At 45.7% G+C, this 16,028-nt stretch overlaps 1 protein-coding gene across 1 annotated transcript; it reads right to left on the bottom strand.

Moving 5' to 3' along the window:
• Positions 1–783: 783 nt before the first annotated feature.
• LOC125429866 (zinc finger protein 394-like) lies at positions 784–14,342 on the bottom strand. Its single transcript, XM_048491401.1, is given in 7 exon segments — positions 784–1,407; positions 5,095–5,331; positions 6,794–7,234; positions 9,561–9,684; positions 10,122–10,344; positions 10,346–11,241; positions 14,099–14,342. Coding segments are annotated over 6 exon segments (1,956 nt in total). The 5' UTR covers positions 10,870–11,241; positions 14,099–14,342; the 3' UTR covers positions 784–1,000.
• Between the last annotated feature and the right edge of the window lie 1,686 nt (positions 14,343–16,028).

Raw genomic sequence — 16,028 nt, 5'->3', positions numbered from 1 at the left:
CCTTGCCCTTCCCCCCTCACAACAAACACCCTGTGAGGTGGGTGGGGCTGAGAGAGCTCTGAGAAGCTGTGACTAGCCCAAGGTCACCCAGCTGGCGTGTGTGGGAGTGCACAGGCTAATCTGAATTCCCCAGATAAGCCTCCACAGCTCAGGCGGCAGAGCTGGGAATCAAACCCGGTTCCTCCCGATTAGATACACGAGCTCTTAACCTCCTACACCACTGCTGCTCCAAGGGTGCCATAACACTCACAGAAGCCTTTTCTGGCACTTGCCAAGTGCGTTTAGGAAGTGGGTGGGGCCAGGTACAGCATTTGCCCAGCAAGGCTTCATATGGAAGCAGCTGCCATCACAGCATAAACGTCTTCACTGTGTGACTGAAGGTAAGTGGAGGCAACCATTTTGTAGCTGGCTCTACCTCCTGCATAGGATTGCCAGCTTCCAGATGGTGGCTGGAAACCTCCTGGGATTGCAACTAAATCGTCAGGCGATAGAGATCATTTCACTGGGTAAAAATGGCTGCTTTGGGAGGTGTACTCTATTGCATCATGTCTCATTGAAGTCTCTTCCCTCCCCCAACCCCACCCTCCTCAGATTCCACCCACAAATCTCCAGGAATTTCCCAGTCTGAAGCTGGCAACCCTATTCCTGCAGCAGCCATTTTATGGCAGCCATTTTGGGGCTACGCCCACCATACTTTGTCAGAATTCCCACAGGCTCAAAAAGGTTGAGGACCACTGGCTTGTAGCAATAACAACGGTAATAATAAATTTATATCAAGTACTGTTAATAGCTAGGAATAGTTTATGTGTATAAGTTACAGAGGACTAAATCAGAGTCAAGAATTTGGCTGCTTATTTTGAATTGCTGTGTTCAAGTATCAAAAAACCCACTTATCCCTCAGTTATCCCCAGTGATTTTTCCCATTCGCTCAAAAAATACTTTTTCAAGCCCTCTGGCCCATTTCTTTCTGGATCTTTTGTAAGGTGGCTTCACCCATGGATTAAGTGTCTGCTTTCAGATCTGGCCGATTGTGGATTACTTGATGTTTGTATAAACTCGAGGTGGTGGTGAATCGCCTTCCACAGTCCAGGCAGTTGTAAGGTTTCTCGCCTGTGTGGATTCGCTGGTGCCGAACGACATCCGCTTTGTCCCGAAAACCCTTCCCACATATGGTGCACCAGTAGTTCTTTTGCCCCCGGCGGTCTGAATTTTTTTTCAAGGGCCTCTTGCTTCCCCCCTTTGGCATGGGATCCCTGTGAGGCTTCTTCGTAGGCTGATGTTCTACTTTGCACCCATTTGTAAAGACACTGGAGGTGTTCTCTTGCGATGCTCCAGACGACCTGCGTAGTGTTTCCAGTGGGTTAAAGCATGAGTTCTCTTGATACACACACAGTTCCCCATTGCCTGCTGAAAGAAAGGAAATCCCAGTAGAAATCACACTGTGTATTATGGGCAGGGCTATCAGCAGAAACAAGCCGGCCAAGGGGGAGAATTGACATTCTGGAGTGGGGGTGGGGAGCTGGCAACCTCATGTGTTGTCTTTGTCTTTAGGCGATGTCTGGCAGTGTAGGGCAGACCCCAGAGGAGTCTTTGGGCAACTCTGCGAATAGCACATAAGAAGTTATCAAAACAATATATGACTTGTTTTATTTTATGTTGGGAGCTATAGAAAGAACTGCCCTGACCTGGATGTCCCAGGATAGGCTGATCCATAGGTTTCAAACTCGGGCCCCCTCCAGATGTTATGGACTACAGTTCCCATCATCCCCTGCCACCATCCTCCAAGGCAGCACGTCCCTCTGCCGAACAGCCCTTACCATAAGGAAGTTCTTCCTAATGTTTAGGCAGAATCTTTTTTCCATACTTTGAATCCAATACTCCTGGTCCTAGTCTCTGCAGCAGCAGAAAACAAGCTTGCTCCCTCTTTAACATGACATCCCTTCAAACATTTAAACATGGCTATCATGGCACCCCTTGACATGACAGTTGGTTGTGACTTGATGATACTTTCTGCCGCCATAGAAAGAACTGGGATAGTAATAACAGTACCTTTAGAAGCCAGCAAATAGTTTCCAAGCCAATCAGCTTTAGTGGTACAGTAATATTTACTGGGTTTTTAATTGGGTTTTTACAAGGGATGGGATCGAGCCCTTTATCTGCCTTCGTGAGTCCCTTGAGGCACAGCTATAAAATGGCTGCCACAGTAGATGGCACCACACACAGAGGAAGCCTAATTGCCGGAAAGAAGGAACATTTTAAAAATACATTGGGGGGGGGGGGAGAGTGAAAGAGAATAAAGTCAATACTATGATGGCAACATTATTGTTATCTGCACAAACAATGCTTTGACCAGCAGGGCCCAATCAAGCCTGATCTAGTCATGTCTTAGAAGCTAAACAGGGTCGTTTAATTGTCACAGTAAGATGCGTTTCTCTCCATGGCATGAAAACCTTCAACAATACTTACCACTACACTTTAAAAGGAAGTCCTAACAGTGTTTTACCCTTCTAAGTTTAGTGAAATCAATGGGCTTACAAAGGTGTAACTCTGCCGAGGATTACAAAGATAACCCCTATCCACTTTCTCAAAACAGATGATGGGTGCCATGAAAGGTGTTCAGTACTGGCATTATTCTCTCTCACTCTTTTCTCCTAATGTATTTTTAAAATTATTCTTCTTCCCAGCACTTCTTCTGCATGTGGCACCATTTTCTATGGCAGCCATTTTATAGCTGTATCTACCTTCTGAGGCAGTTTATAATTAAAAATGCAGATAAAAATCACTATCAATGTGATCCTAAGCAGCGTACTACCCTTTTAAGCTCACTGATTTTACTAAACTTGGATGGGTAAAATGCTGCTAGGATGCCTTGTAAAGTATAGTGGTAAGTACTGTTGAAGGCTTTCACGGCCGTGGAGAGAAATACATCTTAGCATATCATTTGGATGGGAGACCACCAAGAAGGTCCAGGGCTACTATAAGTCCAGGGCAATGGCACACGGCCTCTGAGTGGCTTTTGCTCCAAAAACCCATGGAATTGCCAAGTCAGCTGTGACTTGACAGCACTTTCCACCATCGCTGAGATCTCCAGTGGCCAATCAGAAGCCCTGCTTCTGGACAAGAGCCCCACATGGCTCCACCCACTTCCTCAAAATGACAGGTACCATGACAGGTACCCTGCATTCGTGACCTGGGGGTCCACCTGGATTCGTCTCTCTCAATGGAGACTCAGGTGGCCCGTGTAACCCGGGTCGCGTTTTTCCATCTTCGTCAAGCCCGGCGGCTGGCCCCCTTCCTTTCCCAAGCTGACCTGGCCACTGTGATCCATACAATGGTCACCTCCAGGCTAGACTATTGCAACTCGCTCTACGCGGGCCTTCCCTTGCGTCTGATTCGGAGACTGAAATTGGTCCAGAATGCAGCGGCTCGTATGCTTACAGGGGGTGCCACTAGAGATCACATCACACCTGTACTACGCCGTCTGCACTGGTTACCGATCGAATTCCAAATCATCTTCAAGGTGATGGTGTTAACCTTTAAGGCCTTGCGCGGCCTGGGACCTCCGTACTTGCGGGACCGTCTTACCCCATATTTCCCGAATCGGTCTCTGTCCTCACCAACCTACTGGTGATCCCTGGCCCCTTAATGATGCGGCTTGCCTCCACCCGAGCCAGAGCCTTTACAGCTCTGGCCCCGGCCTGGTGGAACGCTCTTCCTCCAGCTGTCAGAGAGCTCTCACCGGGGATCTTAGCCGAAGTCTCCTTGGGCCCAGGGCCTGCAAGACTGAAGCTGTTCCAACCCGGGCCTTTGAGGAGGCTGAATGCCGCTGATGGCTCCCCCCTTCCTATAACACATCAGTGGATATACCTGCCGCCCCCTCACCCCTTTCTCTCTTAGGGGATTCTGATAGTAAAGGGGCCTGCTCCTATTATGTTTGATTTTTAGGTATGTCATGCGTTTTAATGAGATGGGGTTTTATCTTATATAGAGCCAGGAAACTAATTTAATGGATTCTAGTTTTTAATCGTGTGTGCTCTATTTATGTCTATGCTGTTCACCGCCCTGAGCCCTCCGGGGGAGGGTGGTATAGATAGATAGATAGATAGATAGATAGATAGATAGATAGATAGATAGATAGATAGATAGATAGATAGATAGATAGATAGATAGATAGATAGATAGATAGATAGATAGATAGATAGATAGATAGATATAGATAGATAGATAGATAGATAGATAGATAGATAGATAGATAGATAGATAGATAGATAGATAGATAGATAGATAGATAGATAGATGAATGAATGGAGTAGATAGATGGATGGATGGATGGATGGAGATAGATGGATGGATGGATGGATGGATGGATGGATGGATGGATGGATGGATGGATGGATGGATAGATGGATGGATGGATGGATGGATGGATGGATGGATGGATGGATGGATGGATGGATGGATGGATGGATGGATGGATGGATGGATGGATGGATGGATGGATGGATGGATGGATGGATGGATGGATGGATGGATAGATGGATGGATGGATGGATGGATGATGGATGGATGGATGGATGGATGGATGGATGGATGGATGGATGGATGGATGGATGGATGGATGGATGGATGGATGGATGGATGGATGGATGGATGGATGGATGGATGGATGGATGGATGGATGGATGGATGATGGATGGATGATGGATGGATGATGGATGGATGATGGATGGATGATGGATGGATGATGGATGATGGATAGATGGATGGATGAGAGATGAGAGATGAGAGATGAGAGATGAGAGATAGAGAGATAGAGATGAGAGATAGATAGATAGAGAGAGAGAGAGAGAGAGAGAGAGAGAGAGAGAGATGATAGATAGATGATGGATGGATGATGGATGGATGGATGGATGGATGGATGGATGGATGGATGGATGGATGGATGGATGATAGATATATATATATATATATATATATATATATATATATATATATATATATATATATATATATATAGAGAGAGAGAGAGAGAGAGAGAGAGAGAGAGAGAGAGAGGTATTTTTCACACCAAATTTCACCCTGCTCCATTCATACCTGTGTAGGGCTGGGATTCCAGATGTTTCTGCTGGTGCCTGGTGAGGGCTGGCTTCTGGGTAAAGCACTGTCCACACTCGGAGCACCTGTATGGTTTTTCGCCTGTGTGGACTGTCTGGTGCCGGATGACGTGCGAAATGTCTCGGAAGCTCTTCCCACACTCCTGGCACTGGGAAGCTTGACTTTGGTGGAGGCGATTCCTCTGGTGCTGAACATTGCTTTGAAAACCTGTTTGAACTGAGGGGAAAAAGGGTGAATGTTCACACCACTCGGGGAAAGGGGAGAACATTAGGACTGCAACATTGAATCGGTGTGATGAATCAGTTCAGTTGACTAAAAAGTTGCTACTCATTCATCAGGAACTGGATTTTTTTTTTAAAAAAAGTAGTTTCAAGTGTTTCAGTGCAGAAACGTTTCAGATCGTAAGTTGGATCCCACAATCTGTAGATTCGAGGGTTGCAGATTCTTCCCCAATTCCCCCCAGAAAATTTATTCCCAGGGTGGACTACTAACTCATGCAAGAGGCAGGAAGGGTGATCTTGTTCTCTTCTCCTGCATTCCTCCAGTTACCCAAAACACATGGCTGAGGGTCCATGAAAGTCCCTTGAGCCCAGGAATAAGTTTTCCTGGGCTCAGAGAGGTCAGGAGGCTCAGAGAAGGTCAGGAAGAGCGTGGAAATCGACACTGTCTGTTGGTGGTTCATGGGATGCAACTCAGTAAATGGTAAGAATTTGCCTCTTCTCATAGAAAACTCCCATATTCTGAAATTCCACCCACGAGAATACTCCTTCTACAGGACTTCTCCCTCTCAAATAATAGGGAATGTTTCTTCTACAAAGAAATTCCGCATTCTATTTCACACAGGTGAGGAAACCTCTTCCAAGAGGCTTCTCTCTCACATATAGCAGTGTGCCTCTTCTACAGTGAAATGTTGCTTTTCTCCCTCACATAGGTGGGAATATCTCTCCAAGAAGCATTCTCTCTCACATAAATAGGAATGTCTCTTTTGAGTGCCCTCTGTTCTGATGCAGCACTGCATCAAGGCTACCAAAATTGTACGAAACTTGAGTCTTATATTGTGCTAAGTGGGAAAAGACAAGACCAGATCAATGACTTCTACAGAGATACAACAAGCAGCCTCGCCTAAGAGCTGGAAAGTTCGGCCACACCACAATGACGAAACAACCCAATCATATATTAGCAGGGCTTAGAGTGGGGAGTTATGCTGACTTACATCAGAGCAGCAGTGGCGTAGTGGCTAAGAGCAGGTGCACTCTGATCTGGAGGAACCGGGTTTGATTCCCAGCTCTGCCGCCTGAGCTGTGGAGGATTATCTGGGGAATTCAGATTAACCTGTGCACCCCCACACACACCAGCTGGGTGACCTTGGGCTAGTCACAGCTTCTCGGAGCTCTCTCAGCCCCACCTACCTCACAAAGTGTTTGTTGTGAGGGGGGAAGGGCAAGGAAGATGGAAGGAGAGAAAGGGGGGATATAAATCCAAACTCTTCTTCTTCTTCATCTGTGGACCAAGAGTTTGGCTTCACAAAGAACTTTAAGTTATTTCCTTATCACCAACAAGGAAATGAACTGATTTGTACATAGTGCAGGAATTTGTACCATAGATGATGCGCTTACGTGACAGCCTATACCCATATGACTCCACCTCCTGATGTTTCTGCTGGTGTTTCCTCAGGAGCCTGGCTTCTGGAGTGAAACTTTAGCCCTGACAATCAAAAACAGCTGTCTGGTTTCTCTCCTGTATTGAACCCGTTTGGTGCGAGAACTGACATCTGTGATAGTGCTTCGGAAATTCTTCCCACATTTTGGGCACTCCGGACGCTTGTGTTGGGGATGAGTCTTCTGGTGCTCAAGGAGCTGTGATGCATCTGGAAAGCTTTCACCACATTCAAGGCACCAGTGTTTGTGATCTTCCAAGTCAACCACTGTTTCGTAAACACCTTCATCGCAGTGAGTGATTTCCTCCCAAGTCGGGGGCGGCTCTGTCTTACATTCCTGCTGAGGCCCACAATGGCTTTCAAGAGATCCAGAACCTCGCTGCTGAGAAGGATCTAAATCATGTCCGTTCAGAATTCCCTCGCCTGGTGAAACTGGATAAACATGCAGGCTTCTGTCTTTCCCTGGACAGAAAGAAGAGAGAGACTCAGGTTGGCTTCTAGTGGCCAAGATAAGAACATCAGAAGAGTCCTCCAGGTTTAGCTCAAGAGTCCATCTAGTCCTGTATCCTATTCCACAGAGTGGTAAGCCAGAAGATTTTGGAAAGCCCCAAGCAGAGAACGAAGGCAACAGTTAGGATAGTGCAGGAGTGTCAAGAAAATATCCAGCCTTCTACAGATGGACCACTCCCATGAATTTCAGCTGAGAGTTCTGGTTAGGAGGGGTTCCTCACTCATCTTCTGGAAGATTCCATGAAGACAGCCCCATGATTGGTTATGACAGGACACCAGGTTTTGGCCAGTGTTTTCCGTAACAGTGCTATTACAAGAACAATCCCACAGGCCCCATGCAGCTTGGTGCTAGAGAAATTTATGCCAAAGCTCCATGGAGCTCCATTGCTCCAGGTAACAATTATGTTACCACAGGACTTCGGTAAGTAGTTAGCTTTTGTTATTTATTTTCTTTGCATCTTTGCCTTTGAGAGCAGTAATTTCTTTTGATTTAAAATATCGCTTTCACAGAATTCTTTAATAAAACTTTTAAGCAAGAGCAACCTGGTTTGGTTTGATTTTGTTGACCACACCCAGAAACACTTGGTTGCATTACTGTATGGTGGCTGGTCTGCTGCTACAGGGGCCCATACCTTTCTGAGTCTGTGAGCACCTTTGGAAGGCAGAGAAAGGGGGAGGGGTGCAACCACAAAATGGCTGACCTAAGAGGGCGAGAACCGATGCAGAAGATGTCCGGGGCGAGGTTTTATTATGGTTCTAATAGTAACTCTTTTTAACAGGATAGTCAATCAGAAAACCTGTGTACTTAGCCCCACCCCCTTTCCAAAATTATTTGGTGTTGCCAGGAAAGGTGTAGGTGGACACCATGTTGGGGGGCCCTGAACATGGAGATTCCACTTAGATTTCATGCGCAGTGACAATTTAATGGTGGACTTCTCCATAAGTATATCCGATCTCTTCTTAAAGCATTTTGAGGCTCTTCTATGTGTAAGCAGAATGTTCTGTTTACCCAAGTTCTTCAAAGAAAGTTGGTGTTCACTTCTACAGTGAGTGTGTTGTCACTGGGTTTCATATTATTTTGCATTTCATGTGAAGTTGGGAGTATCTTACATAAGACATATCACTGACAGCTAGTTTGGCATAGGGGTTGGAGCCTCTACCTAAAATCTGGGAGACCCAGGTTTAAATCTTCCCAGCTGCCACACAGCTCATTGGTCAAATTTGGTCCCAAGTTACAGGCAAGTTTTGACTTCAGCTGTGCAGGTTAGAGCCTTTTTTGTGGTGGACCAGTATTTTGGAAGGGAGCCAGCTGAGGAGGACACATACTGGTTTCCATCTGGATGGAAATTACTTGTTTAACAACTTTCTGTCTCCCTACCATTGTATGTATATTTTGTTCTACTGATCCACTAATTTTTTTTGCTAATCTTTCATCATAGTAAACAAGGCCACTGAGGTTCCTGCTGAAGGGGAAAAATAAATGGACCACTTTGCACCACCTTCCCTAGACAATTGCTGTGATTTGGAAACTGCTTTGAGTCATAAGCAAAAGCAGTATTAAAAAAAAGAGCAGCAGTGGCATAGGAGGTTAAGAGCTCGTGTATCTAATCTGGAAGGTGGGGTTTTGATTCCCAGCTCTGCCCAGCTTCGAGCCTGTGGAAACTTATCTGGGAGTTCAAAGTTAGCCTGTGCACTCCCACACACCTGCGCCAGCTTCTGGGTGACCTTGGGCTAGTCACCGGCTTCTCGGAGCCTCTCTCAGGCCCACCCACCTCACAGGGTGTTTGTTGTGAGGGAAGAGACAGAAGATTGTAAACCCCTTTGAGTCTCCTACAGAGGAGGAGAAGGGGGATAAATCGAAGCCTATTTTAACTGCTTCTTCTTTAAATACGCACAAAGCTGCCTGATAGCCGAGTGGAAGCCACCAACCTACCTATCTGAGTATTGTTTTGCATGTGACAGCAAACCTACGAAGATCCACAGCCAAAAAATGTCCGATTGGAGTTTTTTAAAGATACTTGCCAGTTGAATTTGAGACAACTTTTGCCAGAGAAGGTAGGGAGCTCTTCACCAGGCCGCTATTGACGCATCCTAATCACCTTCTACAAGTCTGCAAAGATTTATATGGTGATTACGTTTATCTTAGCACTATCTGCACTGATTGGTGGCAGAGAGGGATCTCTCCCAGCTTCTGATGTTCACTTCGGTGACAACATCAAGTACTGAATATAAAATCTTTCTGCAAATCACATTCTGCATGAATACAGCAAATATATACCTGGTAAGCTGGAATTCCATCTGTTCTCCTGCTTAGTTTCCCAACTGAAATGCCCAGGTCCAGAGCCCAACGGATACTCCTCTGTGTCAGAGACCACAATCTCATCCTTACATGGCATCACCATCTGTAAGAGCAAGAACAATTCCAGAAAAGGTGGACAGCTCTGGGTAAAGATCAGTGATTAACTTGGCCAAAAGGCGTTAACGGCTCGCGTAGGATGTTCGCTGTCCACAGAGAGCTGAATAGCCAACCACAACATGGCAACCACAACCACAACATTGTCCACAAGAGTTGAGCCAACCACAACATTCACAACATTGTGAATGATTTCTTGACCTTAAACCATACAGATAACTAACAGGGAGGGGGAACAATAAGGTGGAACACCCCTCCTCCCCTATTCTGAGGCCTAGTGGGTCCTTTGGAAAGTGGGATCCCCACAGTAAGAAAGGTAGGACCCAGCACTGGAGCATCTGCATTCTCGCATTATTTTATAGTTAGGCCCAAAGGGGTCAAGTAGAAAATTGGTGAAACTAAATTCATCATCCAGCCCTCGCTCACCTTGGTTTCTTGTTGCTGGCTCCTCAGAAAATCCTCCACTAGGACTACTGCATGAGAGCAAGCCTGAGGGCAACAGTTCCTGAGCCAGCTTTGGACTTCCTGAGGTAGGATGGCCAGGAACTGTTCCAGGATCACCAGCTCCAAGATCTGTTCCTTGGTGTGCCTCTCTGGCCTCAGCCACCGGTGGCAAAGCTCCTGGAGTTGCCTACAAACCTTGCGGGGCCTCGAGCTGCCGGTAATTCCAGTTTAGGCTTGCTGCGCTGCGCATCTCGCATCCAAGGGCTCTCCTTTCCTCATTGGGTGCTTTCTTCTCTGCCATGTTCTCCATTGGGTAAATGACCGGATCCAAAGCCGGGCCACCTCCGCCGAGTCCCTGCGCAGGCTGAGTATACCCTTCACTTCTAGGCCACTGGCCAGAATCAGAGAGGGTCTTAGATGAGGCCTTTATATCATCGCATGACAAAGTTTTTGATTGCAGCAGGGCTTCCTGCCCAAAAGTATTGGGCTGCACAGCCTTCAAAACCTCCTGCCATTGGTCTTCCCAGCACTGGGCCAACCCTTCCTCTTGTCCCTGAGTCTTCTTTTGGGGGCCTACTGAGCCTAGAAACTCCCCTATAGTTCCCACCTGGATGACACGAGGGACTGTGGTTTCCTCTCCTGCAGGCCTCACTTGGGGTGGTCCCTCTATTACGTTTGGGTTTTCTCCTTGTTGTAGAATGAACTGGAAAGGCCAATTAAAGGCAGCCATTTTGTCTGCCAATGCTTAATGGTGGGCAACGTCACTCAGGGAGCAGGAGAGGCCCTTCTTTTTAAGCTTGCAAGTCCATGAGAGAAAGGATTCTTAGATGTTACTGCAGCAAATCCCTCAATATTAACAAAAAACGGCTAAACAGAGATAAACTTTGGAACTTTCTTATTCAAGGTGAGAAGACTAGCATCTTTAGCAGGGTACCATTGGAAGGCATAAGGAAGGAACACGTGCTTCTTCTGACAACAAGTCACACCTCCTCACACTGACAAGCCCAGTTTGTTTGAGAGACACAGCAGGTTCTGAAGTTTTCAGCAAAGAAGTGGTTTCTGCAGAAATGGAATAAATATCTGGGAAGGGGGCTTCTTTTCCCTGAAAGAAACACAAGACAGCAGATACTTGATGAAAAGAGGTTTGACGCTTGAAAGCTCACACCCTGGAAACCTTGTTTGTCTCTTAATGGGCTACTGGACTCAAATCCCGCTCTCCTACTGCAGATCAACATGGCTACCCTCCCAAAACTATCGTATTCAAGGAGAAATGGATTTAAACCTTTTCTTAAAAATTCCTTTTACATAAAAACAATTACACGTGAAAAAAAAATAGCATGTCAGGACAGAGGCTCAGATCCTGACTCTACCATTCTCGTTTTCTATAAGCAGAGAGTATTTTTTTGTACAGTGGAGCCTTTCAGCATACATGAAACTGCCTTCTACCTGACTGGTCTATTTTGGTTAATCTGGTCTACTCTGATTGACAGCCACAGCCTTGCATTTCAGTCAGAGATCTTTCTCACTTTCTACAATTGTTCTGTTTACCTGGAGATGCCAGGGGTTGAATCTGGGCTCCCAAGCAGATGGTCTGTCACTCAGCCATGGCCCATTCCTAGCTGCCTTCCACTGATTCCTGGTCTATGAAGACCAAGTCTTATCTACTTTGACTGGCAGCTGCTCCGCAGGCTCTTCCACATCACTAACTATCAAAACCATTCAAATAAAGATGCTGGGGAGACCTTCTGAGTGTGAAGCAGGTAGTCTACCATTGATGTAATCTCTTCAGGGGTAGAGACCTCTATAAAGCGCCATAGTACATATGAGTTTGAGGCGGAATTTGCTCAGAAGCTCTATCCATAAGTACCTCTATTAAGTATGAAATGCTAATTCCACACTAATACTAATGAAGGCTAAACACTGGGAATGTCTGAGTTAAACTATACCTTCATGAAGTCTCTGTGTTGTCTTACCTGAACCTTCTTGATTGGATCTGATTTTATGTTTACCCTGATCTGTTCCTTTACCTAAAAACTGGTCCTCACCTGCTCTGAACGGACTAACATATTTTTGGTTATTGTGTAAAAATGTTTGTAAGATTGTAAGATCTGCCTTTCTTTCAACTTTTTAGCTTTATATCCGCTATGTATGTACACCACATGTATCTGATGAAGTGAACTCCATCTTCCAAAAATTTATGTTAGAATTTTTTTTTTAATCTTTAAGGCAAGGATCCCCAACTGTTAGTGAGCCTGTGGGCACATTTGGAATTTTGATACCATGTGGGATGCGCAATCAGAGGTCTCGCTGTGCCTATTCACCTGTTGTTAATTTTACCAGCTAAATGTTCCTGCTGTCAGATTTTTTTCTAAAAATTCCCACCTGAAGAATCAAGCCTGGCCCATCTCAGCAAATGCACCTAGAACAGTGGTGGCGAACCTTTGGCACTCCAGATGTTATGGACTACAATTCCCATCAGCCCCTACGATTGGCCATGCTGGCAGGGGCTGATGGGAATTAATAATCTATAACATCTCAGGTAAATTATACCTAATGTAAAGCCTTGGAAAATGATGGGAGAGAAAAATTCAAGAAAACAAAGATCCCCTCTCCCATTTTTTTCAAGGCCTTTTAGAAAACATTGGAAAATTTTTGGGGAGCACTGAATAATATATTCCTATGAAATATTTTCTGTTAGAATGACAATTTTTTTCTTGAGGCAAGGCTTCTCACCCTCCAAAGATGTAGTATGAAAACGTCTCAGGATTTTCTTAACTTTTGCAATGGCAAAATCTGGGGAATTGGGAGAGGGGACTCATACTGTAAACATGTGTCATTTTCGAGATTTATTTCTATTAAAGTAATTTTGGCAACAATTATTATGCTATAATGCATTTGGTGATAAGTCATGATCAAAGACCTCAGTATTTTCTGCACTATAATAGTTTAACTTATCCAGACATGCTGGCCATCCTACTTATAGCGATCAAAACAGTACCTTTTATTTTGTTTACTACACAATTTGTTATTTTTCCCTTCAACTTCTATTTTTTTTTACCTCCAACTGTCAAAAATTAAACATGTACATCCTATAGAGCAGTGATGGCAAACCTTTTACCCCGAGGACAGAGTGCTTGAGAATTGCAACCCCAAAACCCACTTATTTGTCATAGAAGTGCCTTAACCACGGCCATTCAGCTTCCGAATACTAGGAGGTTTTGGTTTAGGAAAAATGGATTTGGCTCCAAGGATTCAATGCGTTACTCAGGAATGAAACTTGGTGGAAGCAACCATACAACTCTTTGAATGGGTGAATCATGACTCTAGGAGGGTTTACTCAGAAGCAAGCCCCATTGCCAGCAACCGAGCTTACTCCCAGGTAAAGGATCATGTTCAGGGTAGCCCTAGATGTGTGTATTATTATTATTATTATTGGAATTGATTTTTCATTGCATGATGAGCTTGTGCCGCGCGTGCCCGAAAGGGCTCTGAGTGCCACCTCTGGCACCCGTGCCATAGGTTCGCCACCACTGCTATAGAGGCATAGGGTGGAGCAATTTGCTACTTCCTTCTCCCTTTACATTCCATCAATATCCTCAATACTCCAATTTTACATGTCCATTAAGTTCTACATGATGCGTTCTATGTTGTTAAATCAGTAACATAAGTTAGGCTTGGTAGGAAAGTATTACATATATTTCAACTTCTCCCATTTTAAAAAAAAAATTTTCAGGGAAAACTGGGGATCCTCCTCCCGTGGGTTCAAAATCGGTGGGGAGTGAACATCTTTGGTTTTTACAGGGAACGTACTGCGAGTTTGCCTGTTTATTAAGGGGTAGGGTGGGGGCTGGGTTATTGCAAACGCTGCAACTTCGCCAGAATTTCTTGTCCAACCAGCGTGTGCATGCCAACCCGAGCTGGAAGGCACGCGTGCGCATGACAAGTGCAGACGTACATACAGGAAGCGCACCGGGATCAGCCCTTTGACAGATCTGGGTCAGGACCGAGTTGACCTGGGGGTATCAACCTGGAAGCAGCAGCCGGTTTCCCAAAAAGCCTCGCCTCTCTCCCTGCGTCTGCGCCGGTTTCCCCTCGGACCTCCTAATCCTCCTGCGGGCGCCCCGTGGCACTTTACGCACTCATTGCGCACCGGACTCTCCGTGCCGCAGACGGACGCGCAAAAACCCGCTTCTCGTTCTTGGCCGCCGCTTCCTACAAGGAAGGGAGGCGGGACCAAAACAGGAAGGGGCCATGCCGTATTTGCATCTGATTCCCCACCCCCGACAGCACCCACATAAGCCATAAACCTACCCTTTAAAGTGCCTGTCAGGCGCGCCTCTCTGCAAAATCCTCCAGTAACAGACTTCTCTGCTGGAGGTAGAAACGGTAACGAGGATGACTTTTTGGAAGGTGTCCAGACCTGGATAGCCCCAGGCTGGCGTGGCCGCGTGAGATCATCTCGGAAGCTTAAGGAGGGTCGACCCCGGTTAGAATAAAGGAACGGCAGGGTCGTGACGCGGAGACCGGCAATTCAAACCATCTGAACATCTCTTGCCTTGAAGACAACGTGAGGGATCGCCTGAAGACAGCTGGGACTTGACAGCAGACCCACACACAAGAGATCAGTACTGGGATCCTTGAGTGCTCAGATTGCCTTCTCGTAGAACGGAGAGGGGGAAAAGCTCAGGGAAAGCCTGGAGGAAGGACGCAAAGAGAACGGGGATTTTGCAAAAATGCAAATCCGTGTATGTGTAACCTCAGCTTGTGGGTTCTGTGGGGCAGTACTTGGAAGGAGTTGCAAAGAACCAAATTTAAACAACAAAATGGTTTACTTCTCTTTACAATTAACACTTTTAAAACATCAACATTTAACGTTACAATTCAAGGTCCTGTTCAGGTTGCAATTTCAAGTCCTTCTATTTACAGTCTACTGATATTGCCAAGTCCAAATTCTTCTTTGCAAGTTGGCTGGCTCCTAAAGACTCCAAAGGCTTGATGAACAGGTTGCAACATGATGAAGGTCTCCAGGAGAACTCTCACCCATTACAACCACAAAAGAAACCCTGAAACAATAAACTCCAACATTTACAACATAGCAAAAACAACAACTACCTTCCCAGTAGTTCCCAACAATATTGAAATTACCTTAACAAGGTGTTAAGTGCTTATAGAAATCAAGGTCCGAGTCTGGTAGCCTTGTTCTTCTGCAAAAGAGCTCTTTCAGCCTCTCTGCTGCTCCGAGTCTCCACCCCTTACTGGGTCAACCCATTCTGGGCATGGGGGTTACATATGCATATGGGGGCGACGCCCTTGAAGACTAATAGGAATGATTTTGAACTTTAAAGGGGCTGAGCCTGGGATCCAGTGTAAATCCAAGTGATACACAGTGTTCAAGGAACTGGATTGCAAAACAAGTGTGTGGCTTTTTCAGCACCTTCCTCCGCAGAAAAGTGAGGGGATGCACCAAGTGCCAGAAGAAGGTGGCACCAACAGCAGAACAAATCCAGCGGACCTGAGCTGGTGGATTGTGTAGGAGGTACAGAATGCTCAGGAATATGTGCGGATAACATACCATCTGTCAGATTTCAATTTAAGGTGGCGCTTTGTCTGTCACAGAGTTGCACAATGGAGCTCAAAAACAAGACATCTTGTGTGGACTGATCCATGCTCAGGTTGGGCCAGTGTGCCTGCTCTTCTGGTCTAACATTTCCTATAAGGAAGGGCAAAAGAAGCTGGCTGAGAAAACCAGTTTACAGAGGTTTGTGACAGAGATGAATGAATTTATGAAGGCTGGGTCATTAGATGATTTTCCTTGGTGTCTAGTGTTTGTCATCAATGGACAACAGTGCATCCCTGATGTACTGGGAATGTATACACACAACCTCGTGC

Source organism: Sphaerodactylus townsendi, linkage group LG03 (assembly GCF_021028975.2).
Source record: "Sphaerodactylus townsendi isolate TG3544 linkage group LG03, MPM_Stown_v2.3, whole genome shotgun sequence".
NCBI lineage: Eukaryota > Metazoa > Chordata > Lepidosauria > Squamata > Sphaerodactylidae > Sphaerodactylus > Sphaerodactylus townsendi.
Note: the sequence above shows the minus strand (reverse complement) of the source record. Positions and strands in the feature narration are given on the sequence as shown.